The sequence below is a fragment of the Haliotis cracherodii genome, unplaced genomic scaffold (genome assembly GCF_022045235.1).
Source record: "Haliotis cracherodii isolate W230 unplaced genomic scaffold, xgHalCrac1.p SCAF_11, whole genome shotgun sequence".
Lineage (NCBI taxonomy): Eukaryota > Metazoa > Mollusca > Gastropoda > Lepetellida > Haliotidae > Haliotis > Haliotis cracherodii.
In genome coordinates this window covers 25,901,220-25,918,357 of record NW_027266266.1, presented here as the reverse complement: position 1 = coordinate 25,918,357, position 17,138 = coordinate 25,901,220, and the positions used below count along the sequence as shown (strand labels likewise).

Genomic DNA, 17,138 nt, shown 5'->3' with positions numbered 1-17,138 from the left:
ATCGTCTACCAGGTAACTAAAACACGTTATACAGGGAGGCCCCGTTACTCCGGGATCGTCTACCAGGTAACTAAAACACGTTATACAGGGAGGCCCCGTTACTCCGGGATCGTCTACCAGGTAACTAAAACACGTTATACAGGGAGGCCCCGTTACTCCGGGATCGTCTACCAGGTAACTAAAACACGTTATACAGGGAGGCCCCGTTACTCCGGGATCGTCTACCAGGTAACTAAAACACGTTATACAGAGAGGCCCCGTTATTCCGGGATCGTCTACCAGGTAACTAAAACACGTTATACAGGAAGGCCCCGTTACTTCGGGATCGTCTACCAGGTAACTAAAACACGTTATACAGAGAGGCCCCGTTATTCCAGGATCGTCTACCAGGTAACTAAAACACGTTATACAGAGAGGCCCCGTTACTTCGGGATCGTCTACCAGGTAACTAAAACACGTTATACAGAGAGGCCCCGTTATTCCAGGATCGTCTACCAGGTAACTAAAACACGTTATACAGGAAGGCCCCGTTACTTCGGGATCGTCTACCAGGTAACTAAAACACGTTATACAGAGAGGTCCCGTTATTCCGGGATCGTCTACCAGGTAACTAAAACACGTTATACAGAGAGGCCCCGTTATTCCGGGATCGTCTACCAGGTAACTAAAACACGTTATACAGAGAGGCCCCGTTATTCCAGGATCGTCTACCAGGTAACTAAAACACGTTATACAGGAAGGCCCCGTTACTTCGGGATCGTCTACCAGGTAACTAAAACACGTTATACAGAGAGGTCCCGTTATTCCGGGATCGTCTACCAGGTAACTAAAACACGTCATACAGAGAGGCCCCGTTATTCCGGGATCGTCTACCAGGTAACTAAAACACGTTATACAGAGAGGCCCCGTTACTCCGGGATCGTCTACCAGGTAACTAAAACACGTCATACAGGGAGGCCCCGTTACTCCGGGATCGGCCTAAAGACCATCAGATTACTAAAACACGTTATGCAGGGAGGCCCCATTATTTCGAGATCGTCTTAAAGACCATCACGTCACTAGAACATTATGTGACACTGTCCCCCGATTATGTAACACTGCCCCCGATTATGTGACACTGTCCCCCGATTATGTGACACTGTCTTCCGATTATGTGACACTGTCCCCCGACTATGTGACACTGTCTCCCGATTATGTGACACTGCCCCCGACCGTTGTTGACACTGCTGACCTGTTGTTTATGTCAGCCTAATGTAGAAGGCAGGCCCAAAGTGATACAGGTCTTAGGCGTTTACCACGTTGGTGAAAACCATGGTGCTGACCAGCCTAGTAGCATTGTCAAGACAAATTTGGGATTCGAGCACACACCCTAAGGAACGCAACTCTGCACAACGATTTGCCCCGGTAATGTGACACTATCCCCCGATTATGTGACACAGTCCCCCGATAATGTGACACTATTCCCCGATCATGTGACACTGTCCCCCGATTATGTGAGCTGCCCCCGACTATGTTTCACTGTACCCTGACTATGTGACACTGTCCCCCGAATATTTGACACTGTCCCCCGATTATGTGACACTGTCCCCCGATTATGTGACACTGTCCCCCGATGATATGACACTGTCCCCCGAATATGTGACACTGTCTCCCGATGATATGACACTGTCCCCCGATTATGTGACACTGCCCCCCGATTATGTGACACTGTCCCCCGATTATGTGACACTGTCCCCCGATTATGTGACACTGTCTCTTGATTATGTGACACTGTCCCCCGATTATGTGACACTGTCCCCCGATAATGTGACACTGTTCCCCGATCATGTGACACTGTCCCCCGATTATGTGAGCTGCCCCCGACTATGTTTCACTGTACCCTGACTATGTGACACTGTCACCCAACTATGTGACACTGTCCCCCGATTATGTGACACTGTCCCCCGATTATGTGACACTGTCTCCCGATGATATGACACTGTCCCTCGAATATTTGACACTATCTCCCGATGATATGACACTGTCCCCCGATTATGTGACACTGCCCCCCGATTATGTGACACTGTCCCCCGATTATGTGACACTGTCCCCCGATTATGTGACACTGTCCCCCGATTATGTGACACTGTCTCTTGATTATGTGGCACTGTCCCCTGATTATGTGACACTGTCCCCCGATTATATGACACTGTCCCCCGATTATGTGACACTGTCCCCCGATTATGTGACACTGTCCCCCGATTATGTGACACTGTCCCCCGACTATGTGACACTGTCTCCCGATTATGTGACACTGCCCCCGACCGTTGTTGACACTGCTGACCTGTTGTTTATGTCAGCCTAATGTAGAAGGCAGGCCCAAAGTGATACAGGTCTTAGGCGTTTACCACGTTGGTGAAAACCATGGTGCTGACCAGCCTAGTAGCATTGTCAAGACAAATTTGGGATTCGAGCACACACCCTAAGGAACGCAACTCTGCACAACGATTTGCCCCGGTAATGTGACACTATCCCCCGATTATGTGACACAGTCCCCCGATAATGTGACACTGTTCCCCGATCATGTGACACTGTCCCCCGATTATGTGAGCTGCCCCCGACTATGTTTCACTGTACCCTGACTATGTGACACTGTCACCCAACTATGTGACACTGTCCCCCGATTATGTGACACTGTCTCCCGATTATGTGACACTGTCCCCCGATGATATGACACTGTCCCCCGAATATTTGACACTATCTCCCGATGATATGACACTGTCCCCCGATTATGTGACACTGCCCCCCGATTATGTGACACTGTCCCCCGATTATGTGACACTGTCCCCCGATTATGTGACACTGTCTCTTGATTATGTGGCACTGTCCCCCGATTATGTGACACTGTCCGGAACGCAACTCTGCACAGCGATTTGCCCCGATTATGTCACACTATCCCCCGATTATGTGACACTGTTCCCCGATAATTGGGTGACACTGCTGACCTGTTGTTTATGTCAGCCTAATGTAGAAGGCAGGCCCAAAGTGATAAGTCTTAGGCGTTAACCACGTTGGTGAAAACCATGGTGCTGACCAGCCTAGAAGCATTGTCAAGACAAATTTGGGATTCGAGCACAGACCCTAAGGAACGCAACTCTGCACAGCGAATTGCGATGACCTGTGCGACTGAAACACCCAAGCCTCTCACACATTTCTATGACAACGGAGCAATCATAGTCTAATCTTTGCCACGTGAGAAGAAAGTTCAAACAGAAATGGAAGTGAGACATTAAAACAGCCTACAGTGACGAATCATTACAACGGTGTCACTAGTTGATCGCCATCGGCCTTGTAGAACCCTTCGTGCAATACTTTTAAAAACTTACTCGTGTGGATAATGACACTCTCAACACGTTGCATGTTTCTAAGCTGTACCATTCAGCCTAAGGTGAAAATCAGTAGTTCCAATACTCAAGTGATGTGAACTGTTCAGGCCCCCTATAGAAGGAGATGGACACAAGTCGAAAACGAATAGGAGTGGGCACGCACTGTAAATACCCATAGAGAAGACTACGCCCTTAAGATAGTAAGGCAGATAATTGTCTGAGGCATTTATAGACATTCAAAGACACCACGCATCTTCACGGAATAGTAATACGCTGTGTCGACTGTAAAGAATACTGAGAGTGACATACTCGCGTTCTCAAGATATTCACCAGTCATAGCAGCCACAATGCTTGTATAGTACGAGAATTGGAAAAGGACAACATATCTACATATTCAACTGCTTTCGAAAGGACGAAGATCGCAAATCCCCTAGAATGCCCTCGACAATATTCACTGTCCAGGATATTCATCATACGTTTTCTCTTTTATTTGAAATATTGCAAACTTATGCGTAAAAATAATACATGCTCACATTTCACATATACAATTTTACTGCCGGGCAAAAGAACGTATACACCCTAGTTTGATGGGGGCTTATTATATAAAAATGAAACAAACCAGACATGGTTATTGGATGGTGGTGTGTTTGATACGGGTATCATAGTTGTGTTTCGGACCATAAGTTTGCAGTGTTTCGGCGATGTTTTTCAGCCTAGTAACGTTTTGATAACGTTTGTAATTGTTTGCTCAAAGTCAGTTTTCATGTGCATACTTGCTTTTGCCCGGAAATTTATATCCCTTTGCTGGATTGTCAAATATAAGTCAATTTTCAATTTTTGCCATAGTGTCGAATACAAATCAGTTTTCCATTTTTCACCGAATATTTGGTTCGCTGTCGAGAAATAAAGGTGTTTCTTGTTTCTAACTGTAAGCTGTAGTTTGTTTATCTTGTAGACAGGCCTCAGCTTTTTGTTACGATAGCAGTTTGTTTTGGAAGAACATGTAACAACATGTTACATGCATGATACCCAAACAAGATCTCAAAGCAGTTAGCATTCAGGTATAACGACGTCACACAACCCTTCCGTGAAGCCATCAACTATGTATGACATCATCTCCAAACATAGTCAACAATGCATTGATATGACGTCAAGTCAAATACAAAAGAAATTCAAGATAATGGACCATGTTTGAATAAGTTACTCAGCTTGAAGCAAATATAATATTTTTCTCGGCGAGCCTACAGCAACATAACGTCATCTACCACAGTGTATTTACGACGTTCGTTTTTTCTTGACAAAGATATGTATATGATGTGCACAGTCCGGTTACGTAATGAGATGCCAACAGGCGTCTGTAGGACCGAATACGTGGACAATGTGGTTAACAGTTGAAGCACATCTCGTGTATGCCAATGCAGCACTGACTGGATGTTTTTCTGGAACTGGGGGGGCACGGGTGGCCGAGTTGTCTAAGGCGCCGCAATTCGCCGTGCAGTGTTGCGTCCCTTGGGCACGCCAGAAACCTATGATTGTGGGTTCGAAACCCGGTTCGCCCCGATTATATTTCTAGGTTTGTCAGCACCATACCCCTGCTCGTGAGTTCCACCGAAGTGGTAAACGTCTGAGACCTGCATCACCCTCGGGCTTTCCCCCCACATTAAGCTGAAACGCCGCAATATAACTGGACTACTGTTAAAAGCGGCGTTAAACACTTCACTCACTCACTTCTGAAAGAACGGACAATGACTTCTGAAAATAATGAATACTGAAAGATTGATGGTGATGGACATGGCTATCTGAATCACATGCCTCAAAGCAACGAATGGTTAAACCCATGCAAGGGCAATACATGGCAAGTTACAGTCAGTGTGGGTATGAAATGGTTCATCCATGCAACTCAAACTGCACTCTTGGAAGTAGGAAAAGGGCGTTGTTTCGTACGTTCATCTCTTATCATCTGCATGGCCCTTCAATAATGACACGGAGCATATATGGTGCTGTTGCGAAGGCTTTGTTCACTTGAGAGAGTTATCGACTTAGTGTATACATACTTCAGTGCTGTTAAACTGTGTTCCAACATATGTTTATATTTCAGGTTTGGGTGGACGCCGCGTCGCAGATTTTCTTTTCTCTAGGACCAGGGTTTGGAGTCCTGCTTGCCTTGTCTAGCTATAACAAGTTCAATAATAACTGTTACAAGTAAGATCTCATTATTTGCATTCTTAACCACGTAACTTAAACATATTTCTAAATCACACACGTGTCTATAACCATATACAAACATTAATTAAATGAAATATCTATCGTTGAAATGCACTTTACTTGAGAATAAGAAACAAGTGAAATAGGATCGAGACTTTAAAGTGCGAAAATGCTGTAAATATATAATTTTCATAAATCTGACAATCATTTAACGTCATTTCTAGCAACTTTCCAGCAAAGCCCGAGCGGGGTTATATCTGAAATTGGTTTCACGCTTTGTACCCGTGTTTGGACATGACAGTCAGGGGCGGTGGGATAGCCTAGTAGTTCAAGCGTTCGCTCGTCACGCCGAAGACCCGGGTTCGATTCCCCACATGGGTACAATGTGTGAAGCCCATTTCTGGTGTCCCCGGCTGTGATATTGCTGGAATATTACTAAAAACAGCGTAAAACCATACTTACTCACTCATTTAACTATCAGGCGTGAATACAGTAACTTGGGTACACTTGGCGCGGGTCGTAGACATATACATTACTTACCAATTTGGTTAAAACTATAAACACGGTGCTGACAGAACTGAGACCGATATTTCATAAATAATGTCTTTATTCTTTCAATGTGACGTTTACATAGATGCTAATACTTTTATCAAGCATATGATCAACAACTGGATAGGATATAATTATATACCGGGCGCTCCGGGAGGGTAACGTGGATGTCAAGAAGCTTGGACTCTCACAACAACTAAGGGAAGTCACTCTATTTTACGCGATGCCATGGGAGTATCACCACAGGCCACCAGGACACCTATCTAGTTGTTCATCACTTGCTCGATAAAGATATTAGTATCTGAACTGAAACGTGGCTTTGAAAAACTATACAAGGTGAAATCCGTACGTAAACACAGTCCTACTTGATACTAGTTTCCAAAATGCCACTTAAATATAAAAAACCCCAGAAAAAGAACAATGCATTCAATACACTACAGTTGAAACCAATGTTGAACTGGCAACGTAATACCATCGGTACATTTTGTTTTAAATATAGGTAAACTGATATACCTATATAGCGAATGTGATGGATTCGATTGTTCAAAGGAAATAAATACATACAAACTTCATTTGTGTCCCCTTTGCTGTATTTTTTTATTGAAAATGATGTATTCTAACAAATAATTAACGTTATGTTATGACTTGATTGCATATAACGTTATTGCATAGAGTTATCCCATATGTATTTCCTTGTAGAGACGCCTTGATAACGAGCGCGGTGAACTGTTTTACAAGCTTCATGGCCGGGTTCGCCGTGTTCTCTGTTCTGGGGTATATGGCCAAAACTCAGAACAGGGACATAGACAAGGTGGCACGAGCAGGTCAGATTGCTATTTCTTCTAAATGTATATCGTTTGCAATTTTACAGGGTAAACGTTCTCACAAAAATGGTAATTTGTGAGTTTTTCAAAATTCAAAAAAAGTAAATCTGACATAGACTTTGGAAATATGCAAATGTGACCCAATTATGTAAATATACGGTAAGATCACTGGTAAGATCCCCGACTGCCAAATCATAGAACATAATATTTGTTCGTTATGAAACAGAGATTGAATTTGATACAACACCGCTTTGAACAGTATTCCAGTTATGTCACTGTGTGTCGGTTCATGTTGGGGGAGGCCCAAAACGTCTTGGACGGTTACAGGGGCACATTCAGCCCAGTCGACTGAGGCGCCGCAATACGCTGTGCAGAGTTGTATCTCTTGGACACACCAGTGAACCATGATCGTGGGTTCGCATCCCGGTTCGCTCCGATTATGTTTCTAGGTTTGTCAGAATCATACCCGTGTTCGTGGGTTTTACCAAAGTGGTAAACGTCTGTGACCTGCCTCACCTCGGGCTTTCCTCTCATATTGAGCATGCTCACCGTGATGTAACTGGAATACTGTCCAAAGAGGTATCAAACCCAACTCACTCACCCACTCACTCTCAGACATTTACAACATTGATAGAATAAACGATGAATATGCTGACAAACCAAGAAATATTATCTTAAAGAACGGGGTTCGAACCCAAGATCATAATTCACCGATACTCCTAAGAGACTCAACAATGCGATTGTGCCACCAGAGCCCCTTATTGAAACGATAAAAATCATGTACATGTTTAAATGCATGTATGATGCATGATGCATTACACGTGCACAGCTTAACGCTGGTTTAGTCGGCTACACGAATGAGACTAACAACTGTGAGGTGACACCGGACATGGGTTAGGACCCGTCTTAATGTTGACCTGGTTGCTGTTGTACATGACAACCTTGGAGCTACGACTGTCGTAAGTCTGTGTTAAGGTATGGGAGTTACGATCACCTTGCAGTACGACTGTCGTAAGTCTGTGTTAAGGTATGGGAGTTACGATCACCTTGCAGTACGACTGTCGTAAGTCTGTGTTAAGGTATGGGAGTTACGATCACCCTAGCGCTACGACTGTCGTAAGTCTGTGTTAAGGTATGGGAGTTACGATCACCTTGCAGTACGACTGTCGTAAGTCTGTGTTAAGGTATGGGAGTTACGATCACCTTGCAGTACGACTGTCGTATGTCTGTGTTAAGGTATGGGAGTTACGATCACCTTGCAGTACAACTGTCGTAAGTCTGTGTTAAGGTATGGGAGTTACGATCACCTTGCAGTACGACTGTCGTAAGTCTGTGTTAAGGTATGGGAGTTACGATCACCTTGCAGTACGACTGTCGTAAGTCTGTGTTAAGGTATGGGAGTTACGATCACCCTAGCGCTACGACTGTCGTAAGTCTGTGTTAAGGTATGGGAGTTACGATCACCTTGCAGTACGACTGTCGTAAGTCTGTGTTAAGGTATGGGAGTTACGATCACCTTGCAGTACGACTGTCGTAAGTCAGTGTTAAGGTATGGGAGTTACGATCACCTTGCAGTACGACTGTCGTATGTCTGTGTTAAGGTATGGGAGTTACGATCACCTTGCAGTACGACTGTCGTAAGTCTGTGTTAAGGTATGGGAGTTACGATCACCTTGCAGTACGACTGTCGTAAGTCAATGTTAAGGTATGGGAGTTACGATCACCTTGCAGTACGACTGTCGTAAGTCTGTGTTAAGGTATGGGAGTTACGATCACCTTGCAGTACGACTGTCGTAGGTCAGTGTTAAGGTATGGGAGTTACGATCACCTTGCAGTACGACTGTCGTAAGTCTGTGTTAAGGTATGGGAGTTACGATCACCTTGCAGTACGACTGTCGTAAGTCTGTGTTCAGGTATGGGAGTTACGATCACATCAGCACTCAGATCGCTTTGCAACACTACACCCTGTTATATAGAAAGCGACACACGCGCGAATTTAATATCTTAAACCTACCAACATGCATTGATTACATTGTGACAATTTATACCGTGATTGTTTTTTATTTATTATATTTTATCAATTTAGTTCGGTTATTCAACAAGGCTGCATTACGACTGAGGAGTTTTTATGACATGTAAATCGCATACTTTTTCTTCGTAGATAAGTCGCAATGACGACGATTTCAATTCTGACTGGTTTTGGTTATGTTCCGATTTAGCTGTTCTGCTGAAATCTATCGAAAAACATGTTTTTTTTATAATTCTGAGAGTGAACTGTGTTGTAAATGTTCTGGTGATTCATCTTTTCCGATGACTTTGATATCTATTAACCCTTCTTTGTTCGCAGATGTGGGGTTAATCTTTATAGTATATCCTGAAGCCATAGCAACCATCGAGGGGTCGTCCTTCTGGGCCATCATATTTTTCTTCATGTTGATCACTCTTGGACTCGACACCACGGTACGTATAATAAAGTCGACATAACGGTTGGTATACAGTCGACACCACGATATGTATAGTACAGTCGACATAACGGTATGCAATATACAGTTGACATTACGGTATGTATAATACAGCCGACATAACGCTATGCATAATAATTGTACATATAACGGTATGTATAATACCGTTGACACCACGGTACGTACAAGACAATTGACACTACGGTACGCACAATAAAGCTGACCCCGCAGTACGTACAAAATAGCTGACACCGCGGTACCTACAATACAGCTGACACCGCGGTACGTACAATACTCCTGACACCACGGTACGTACAATACAGCTGGCACCGCGGTACCTACAATACAGCTGACACCGCGGTACCTACAATACAGCTGACACCGCGGTACGTACAATACTCCTGACACCACGGTACGTACAATACTCCTGACACCACGGTACCTACAATACAGCTGACACCGCGGTACCTACAATACAGCTGACCCCGCGGTACGCACAATACTCCTGACACCGCGGTACCTACAATACAGCTGGCAATGCGGTACCTACAATACAGCTGGCAATGCGGTACGTACAATACAGCTGACACCGCGGTACGTACAATACAGCTGACACCGCGGTACGTATAATACAGCTGGCACCGCGGTACGTACAATACAGGTGACCCCTCGGTACGTATAATAAAGTCACCGTGGTATGTACAATACATTCCAGACCACGGTACATACAATACATTCGACACCACGATACATATAATTTATTTGTACCAGTGCATCTGTTTAGCCTAGATCACGACCATTGACTGTATGTGTTTTATCTCTTAAATGCCCGTTGATATTCCGGGTTGGAGTAGGTTAGCTATGTCGTAAGAGGCGACAAAATAGATCCGGTGGTAAGGATCGGTGACTTGGTTGATTGCGTGTCATCGTACCCGAGTGGGGACGTTACGCGTAACTGGTCATCATTGCTCATTGTCTGATTCAGACTCAAATATTCACAGACCGTCGTCCTACAACTTGATTTAGAGCGACCTTAAACAACAATCAAACAATTTGATTAAATTATGATCGAAATACAACGACAACGAACCGTTTACTCGATGAATGTCAGCACTGGTTAGCGACAAACAAGATGTTGACGTTGTGTCTATGTCCGTCTCGTGTGTCATGGTGTCTCAGAACATGTGTATTTGTAGTTTGGGGGCCTGGAAGCCATCATCACGGGTATCCTGGACGAATGGCCGGTGTTGAGGAAGAGACGGGAGTTGTTCGTTGCGGGCCTCATCTTCTTCTGCTTCCTCGGAGGGCTTGTCACCACCACATACGTAAGTCTGAACCTTCCCCGTCATCACTCATCTCAATCTTCAGCTTGTCACCACCACATACGTAAGTCTGAACCTTCCCCGTCACCACTCATCAACACCGTCATCACTCATCCCCATCTTCAGCTTGTCACTACCACATACGTAAGTCTGAACCTTCCCCGTCACCACGCATCAACACCGTCATCACTCATCCCCATCTTCAGCTTGTCACCACCACATGCGTAAGTCTGAACCTTCTCCGTCACCACTCATCAACACCGTCATCACTCATCCCCATCTTCAGCTTGTCACCACCACATACGTAAGTCTGAACCTTCCCGTCACCACGCATCAACACCGTCATCACTCATCCCCATCTTCAGCTTGTCACCACCACATACGTAAGTCTGAACCTTCCCGTCACCACGCATCAACACCGTCATCACTCATCCCCATCTTCAGCATGTCACCACCACATACGTAAGTCTGAACCTTCCCCGTCATCACTCATCAACACCGTCATCACTCATCCCCATCTTCAGCTTGTCACCACCGCATACGTAAGTCTGAACCTTCCCGTCACCACGCATCAACACCGTCATCACTCAACCCCATCTTCACCTTGTCACCGCCACATACGTAAGTCTGAACCTTCCCCATCATCACTCATCCCCATCTTCAGCTTGTCACCACCGCATACGTAAGTCTGAACCTTCCCCGTCACCACTCATCAACACCGTCACCACTCATCCCCATCTTCAGTTTGTCACCACCGCATACGTGAGTCTGAACCTTCCCCATCATCACTCATCCCCATCTTCAGCTTGTCACCACCGCATACGTGAGTCTGAACCTTCCCCATCATCACTCATCCCCATCTTCAGCTTGTCACCACCGCATACGTAAGTCTGAACCTTCCCCGTCACCACTCATCAACACCGTCACCACTCATCCCCATCTTCAGCTTGTCACCACCGCATACGTAAGTCTGAACCTTCCCCATCATCACTCATCCCCATCTGCAGCTTGTCACCACCGCATACGTAAGTCTGAACCTTCCCGTCACCACTCATCCCCATCTTCAGCTTGTCACCACCGCATACGTAAGTCTGAACCTTCCCCATCATCACTCATCCCCATCTTCAGCTTGTCACCACCAGATACGTAAGTCTGAACCTTCCCCATCATCACTCATCCCCATCTTCAGCTTGTCACCACCAGATACGTAAGTCTGAACCTTCCCCATCATCACTCATCCCCATCTTCAGCTTGTCACCGCCATCAATCACTTCACTCATTCACTATTGTTGACGTCCACACTCATTTGATCAGAGGAAACGGTGGCCAATTGCTTATGCCCCCTTCACATACACGGATTTTTCTTACGAGTCCTTACGGATCGCACAAATTCACGGATCCTTTCGATTTCGCCACTTTTACGACCGATTTAAGAGCTTTTACGAGTTATTACGAGCTATTTACGGTTTATTACGGATTATTACGAGTTATTACGATGTATTTACGGCAAAATTCCACGATTTGTTACGAGCTTTTTACGGATTGTTACGAGTATATTACGGAATGTTACTATTCATCGAAGCTTTTACGTGTTAGTTACGATCTGTTTACGTGTTGTTACGAATAGTTACGAGTTAGTTACGAGTATTTACGAGTCCTTACGAATTTTTGTCAAACAATATATAAATCCTGCAAATCTCAATGTATCATCATTCGACTTCTGACATCCAGAGAGACAATTTCAGTGCCTTCAGTGTTTTCAGTGTCTTCTACATCAACAGGGTCTAGCTGCGGGGTTGGTTCAGGGTAAGGTGAGCGTGAGATTTTCGGCGGAGATTTTCGAAGAGCAGGAGACTTATTGTTGACTGCCTTTTTCTTTGGAGCCATGCTTGTAGATATTGTAGAGTAGATATGCAGAAATGTGCCTTCTATGACCTTAATAACAACTGAAATGAAGTGTTCGATTTTGCAGCTTTTATACCTTTTCCCAAATCGTAAACAATACGTAAGACTACGTAAAGTATACGTATCTATTCGTAAAGAACTCGTAACTACACGTAAAGTGCTCGTAATAACTCGTAACAATCCGTAAAGCCATCGTAACACGACCCAAATGAAATCGTAAACAACATGTAAGCACTCGTAATAATCCGTAAATAATCCGTAAATAATCCGTAAACAAGTCCTAAACAAACCGTAACAAATCGTCCAGAAAATTGTTACGAATCATTGACGGATTCTTGCGAGGAGTTTACGGATAGTTACGTGTTGTTGCGAGCGGTTTACGATACTTACGGATTGTTACGAGTTTTTTATGAAAAAATCAATCCGTGGACAATCGTAAGATGCTTTTTGACATGTAAAAAAATGCCCCTCTCCTTCCCCGGATCCTTAAGATTGTCTGCGAGTTGTTGCAAGTAGTGACGAGTTATTTACGGATACCATCGAGTTATTTACGGATGTTTGCGATTGACTACGAGTTGGCGATCCGTAAGGACTCGTAAGAAAAATCCGTGTATGTGAAGGGGGTATTATAGACGCCCAGGTTCGCTGTGCCTAGTTGCGTCCCTTTGGACAGACAGACTCCTGAGATCATGGGTTCGAATCCCAAATTCCTACCGATTTTGAGCAGCTTCATACATGTGTACGTGACATTCATCACCAGCATCACTTCGGGCGTTCCTCCCTCATCAACTGACACCCCGTGATTTAACGTTAATACAATTCAAAGCGGCGTTAAACCAAACTCATTATTTATCTCACAATATTATTGAAACTGTGGTGCAGTGGAATTTCTTTTGTTTAGCAAATATTGAAATATTTTTTACTCATTTCCAGGGAGGGATCTACGTCATCCAGTTGTTCGACACATACGGAGCTCCAATCTCGATCCTGCTTGTCGTCTTCCTCGAAGCGGCTGCCGTCTCCTGGATATACGGTCAGCTAATATACATTTTCAGAGTTCAGCACAGATTCGCGAGGTCCAAACATGGATATTTTAAAAATGCCTTAAAATATAATTAATTAAATAAACATTGCCCATTTTAGAAAAGAATTGTCACAAAACTACATTATACATCACGTTGGTCTTTCCACCCTCATGAGACTGACATAAGTCATATATTGTTCAAATCGATGTTAACGTTAACCTCACTCACTCACAATGGGTTGTGATTGTCCCGTCTTGGGACAGTGGGGTAGCCGGATATATGATTAAAGCGTTCGCTCGTCACGCTGCAGGTTCGGGTTTGTTTCCCAGCATGCGTATCGGTACAATGTTTAAGGCCCACGTCTGATGTCCCCCTCCGTGATTATATTGCTGGAAGCGTCAAATCTAACTCACTCTTTAACTAATACACGTTTGTGTGACAGGTACGAAGCGGTTCAGTCAAGATATTGAGGCTATGCTTGGAGCTCCACCTGGACCCTTTTGGCGGATTACATGGACCTTTATCAGCCCTGTATTCTTACTGGTACGTGCGTGTGTGTGTGCATGTGCGTTTTTGTGTGCGTTTTTGGTGAATATTGAAGAGAGTATAATTTTCGACCAGCAAAAGATTTACCTTTGCTAAAACATGTTAAATCACGTACAGTGAACTGAAGTTTTAATGATTATATGTGCGTCTTGCGTGTGTGTCCAAATGCGTATTAGTATTGTCACAAAACGTATGTTTATTTTTCCTCTAGCAAAACACATGTGTTCTTCTTTCCCTTTCTAGTCCCTGTTTATCATGTCGCTGTATAACGCCCCTCAACCCTCCTACGGAACCTACACCTACCCCTATTGGTCTTTAACCGTTGGCTGGCTGATTGTATCTTCATCCATCGCTTGTATATTGATATACTTCATTATACACGCCGTCACTACAACAGGCACATTCTCAGAGGTGAGTAAAGCGCCCGTAAAATATCGGCTTCTCGCCACCGGCTGGTCTGTGGTGTAATGTAGGATCGACAGAGTTACGTCCCATGTGGCATAAACTCGGATGACCGCTCAACTGACATAATTGTCATGTCAGTAACGGAATTAGCCGAATGGAGCCGAATGGACTCGAATAGTAGGACAACCTGGGGCAAGAGAAAACGATATTTTGCTCCATGTAGATTGAAGAGTGATTCTTACATTTTGACAAACGGGGTATGGTAATGGCGTTTCTGATCGATTTTGTTAGCCTAAGAACATGACAAAATGTTTATACTGCTTGTGAAAGCTATCGAAAGTCGTCATAGGAATACATACTTGTTTTTTTTATCAAGTGGATGTTCTGAACTTGAAACACCATGTGTAGAGTCAAGTCCAGTCTGTTTTCCAGACTCTAGAGAATAAATTAAATTATGAATCAAACTCAAGTCTAGAATGTTTGGCAAGTCTTAATTGCCCCAGATCTGAATAATTAAGCATTCTTCTGGGATCCATTTGGATATTTTTAATTTTGTAGATATATACTAAATATTTCAGTAAAAAAAAGATTACTCTATTTCTGGGACTTAATTTCAGTCTGAAGAAGTCTATCGCCCATAAAAAAGGAAAGGCTTTTTTAAAGCGTTGAAACATCAAGAAGTCCTCGACTCTCTTGACTATGGAAAATCTAGATAGATACTATTAGGTAGATTATTATTCCATGGTTTTGTTTTCATATTGGGTCATGGGTTTTGCTTATATTTTGTTTCTATATATTCGAAACATCGGTCTTTTTCACAAATTGGAACCATACGATGTCCTTGATCATGTACAGATTCCAACACGCACAAACGATTGAAAGAATAAAACCTGTGTGATCGTTCTGTGATCACCTGAAGGTTCGGTAGAGTGTAATGTCAATCTCTTGACCACCTGAAGGTTCGGTAGAGGGTAATGTCAGTGGCTTGATCACCTGAAGGTTCGGTAGAGTGTAATGTCAGTGGCTTGATCACCTGAAGGTTCGGTAGAGTGTAATGTCAGTGGTTTAATCACCTGAAGGTTCGGTAGAGGGTAATGTCAGTGGTTTAATCACCTGAAGGTTCGGTAGAGTGTAATGTCAGTGGTTTAATCACCTGAAGGTTCGGTAGAGTGTAATGTCAGTGGCTTAATCACCTGAAGGTTCGGTAGAGTGTAATGTCAGTGGTTTAATCACCTGAAGGTTCGGTAGAGTGTAATGTCAGTGGTTTAATCACCTGAAGGTTCGGTAGAGTGTAATGTCAGTGGCTTGATCACCTGAAGGTTCGGCAGAGTGTAATGTCAGTGGCTTAATCACCTGAAGGTTCGGTAGAGGGTAATGTCAGTGGCTTAATCACCTGAAGGTTCGGTAGAGTGCAATGTCAGTGGCTTAATCACCTGAAGGTTCGGTAGAGTGTAATGTCAGTGGCTTGATCACCTGAAGGTTCGGTAGAGTGTAATGTCAGTGGTTTAATCACCTGAAGGTTCGGTAGAGTGTAATGTCAGTGGTTTAATCACCTGAAGGTTCGGTAGAGTGTAATGTCAGTGGTTTAATCACCTGAAGGTTCGGTAGAGTGTAATGTCAGTGGCTTAATCACCTGAAGGTTCGGCAGAGTGTAATGTCAGTGGCTTAATCACCTGAAGGTTCGGCAGAGGGTAATGTCAGTGGCTTAATCACCTGAAGGTTCGGTAGAGTGTAATGTCAGTGGCTTGATCACCTGAAGGTTCGGTAGAGTGTAATGTCAGTGGCTTGATCACCTGAAGGTTCGGTAGAGGGTAATGTCAGTGGCTTAATCACCTGAAGGTTCGGTAGAGGGTAATGTCAGTGGCTTAATCACCTGAAGGTTCGGCAGAGGGTAATGTCAGTGGCTTAATCACCTGAAGGTTCGGTAGAGTGTAATGTCAGTGGCTTAATCACCTGAAGGTTCGGTAGAGTGTAATGTCAGTGGCTTGATCACCTGAAGGTTCGGTAGAGTGTAATGTCAGTGGCTTGATCACCTGAAGGTTCGGCAGAGTGCAATGTCAGTGGCTTGACCACCTGAAGGTTCGGTAGAGTGTAATGTCAGTGGCTTAATCACCTGAAGGTTCGGTAGAGTGCAATGTCAGTGGCTTAATCACCTGAAGGTTCGGTAGAGTGTAATGTCAGTGGCTTGATCACCTGAAGGTTCGGTAGAGTGTAATGTCAGTGGCTTAATCACCTGAAGGTTCGGTAGAGGGTAATGTCAGTGGCTTAATCACCTGAAGGTTCGGTAGAGTGCAATGTCAGTGGCTTAATCACCTGAAGGTTCGGTAGAGGGTAATGTCAGTGGCTTAATCACCTGAAGGTTCGGTAGAGGGTAATGTCAGTGGCTTAATCACCTGAAGGTTCGGTAGAGTGTAATGTCAGTGGCTTGATCACCTGAAGGTTCGGTAGAGTGCAATGTCAGTGGTTTAATCACCTGAAGGTTCGGTAGAGTGTTTTTTCAGTGGCTTAATCACCTGAAGGTTCGGTAGAG

The 17,138-nt window shown here is 44.2% G+C and overlaps 1 protein-coding gene across 1 annotated transcript in view; it reads left to right on the top strand.

The window, feature by feature from the left end:
• Nucleotides 1-17,138, top strand: part of LOC139456372 (sodium-dependent serotonin transporter-like) — a 56,033-nt gene that overhangs the window by 29,884 nt on the left and 9,011 nt on the right. Inside the window, exons 6-12 of the mRNA XM_071238024.1 lie at nucleotides 5,464-5,567; nucleotides 6,819-6,943; nucleotides 9,291-9,403; nucleotides 10,602-10,730; nucleotides 13,566-13,665; nucleotides 14,100-14,200; nucleotides 14,447-14,614. Coding sequence (XP_071094125.1) covers nucleotides 5,464-5,567; nucleotides 6,819-6,943; nucleotides 9,291-9,403; nucleotides 10,602-10,730; nucleotides 13,566-13,665; nucleotides 14,100-14,200; nucleotides 14,447-14,614 — 840 coding nt within the window. The remainder of the gene's footprint in view (nucleotides 1-5,463; nucleotides 5,568-6,818; nucleotides 6,944-9,290; nucleotides 9,404-10,601; nucleotides 10,731-13,565; nucleotides 13,666-14,099; nucleotides 14,201-14,446; nucleotides 14,615-17,138) is intronic.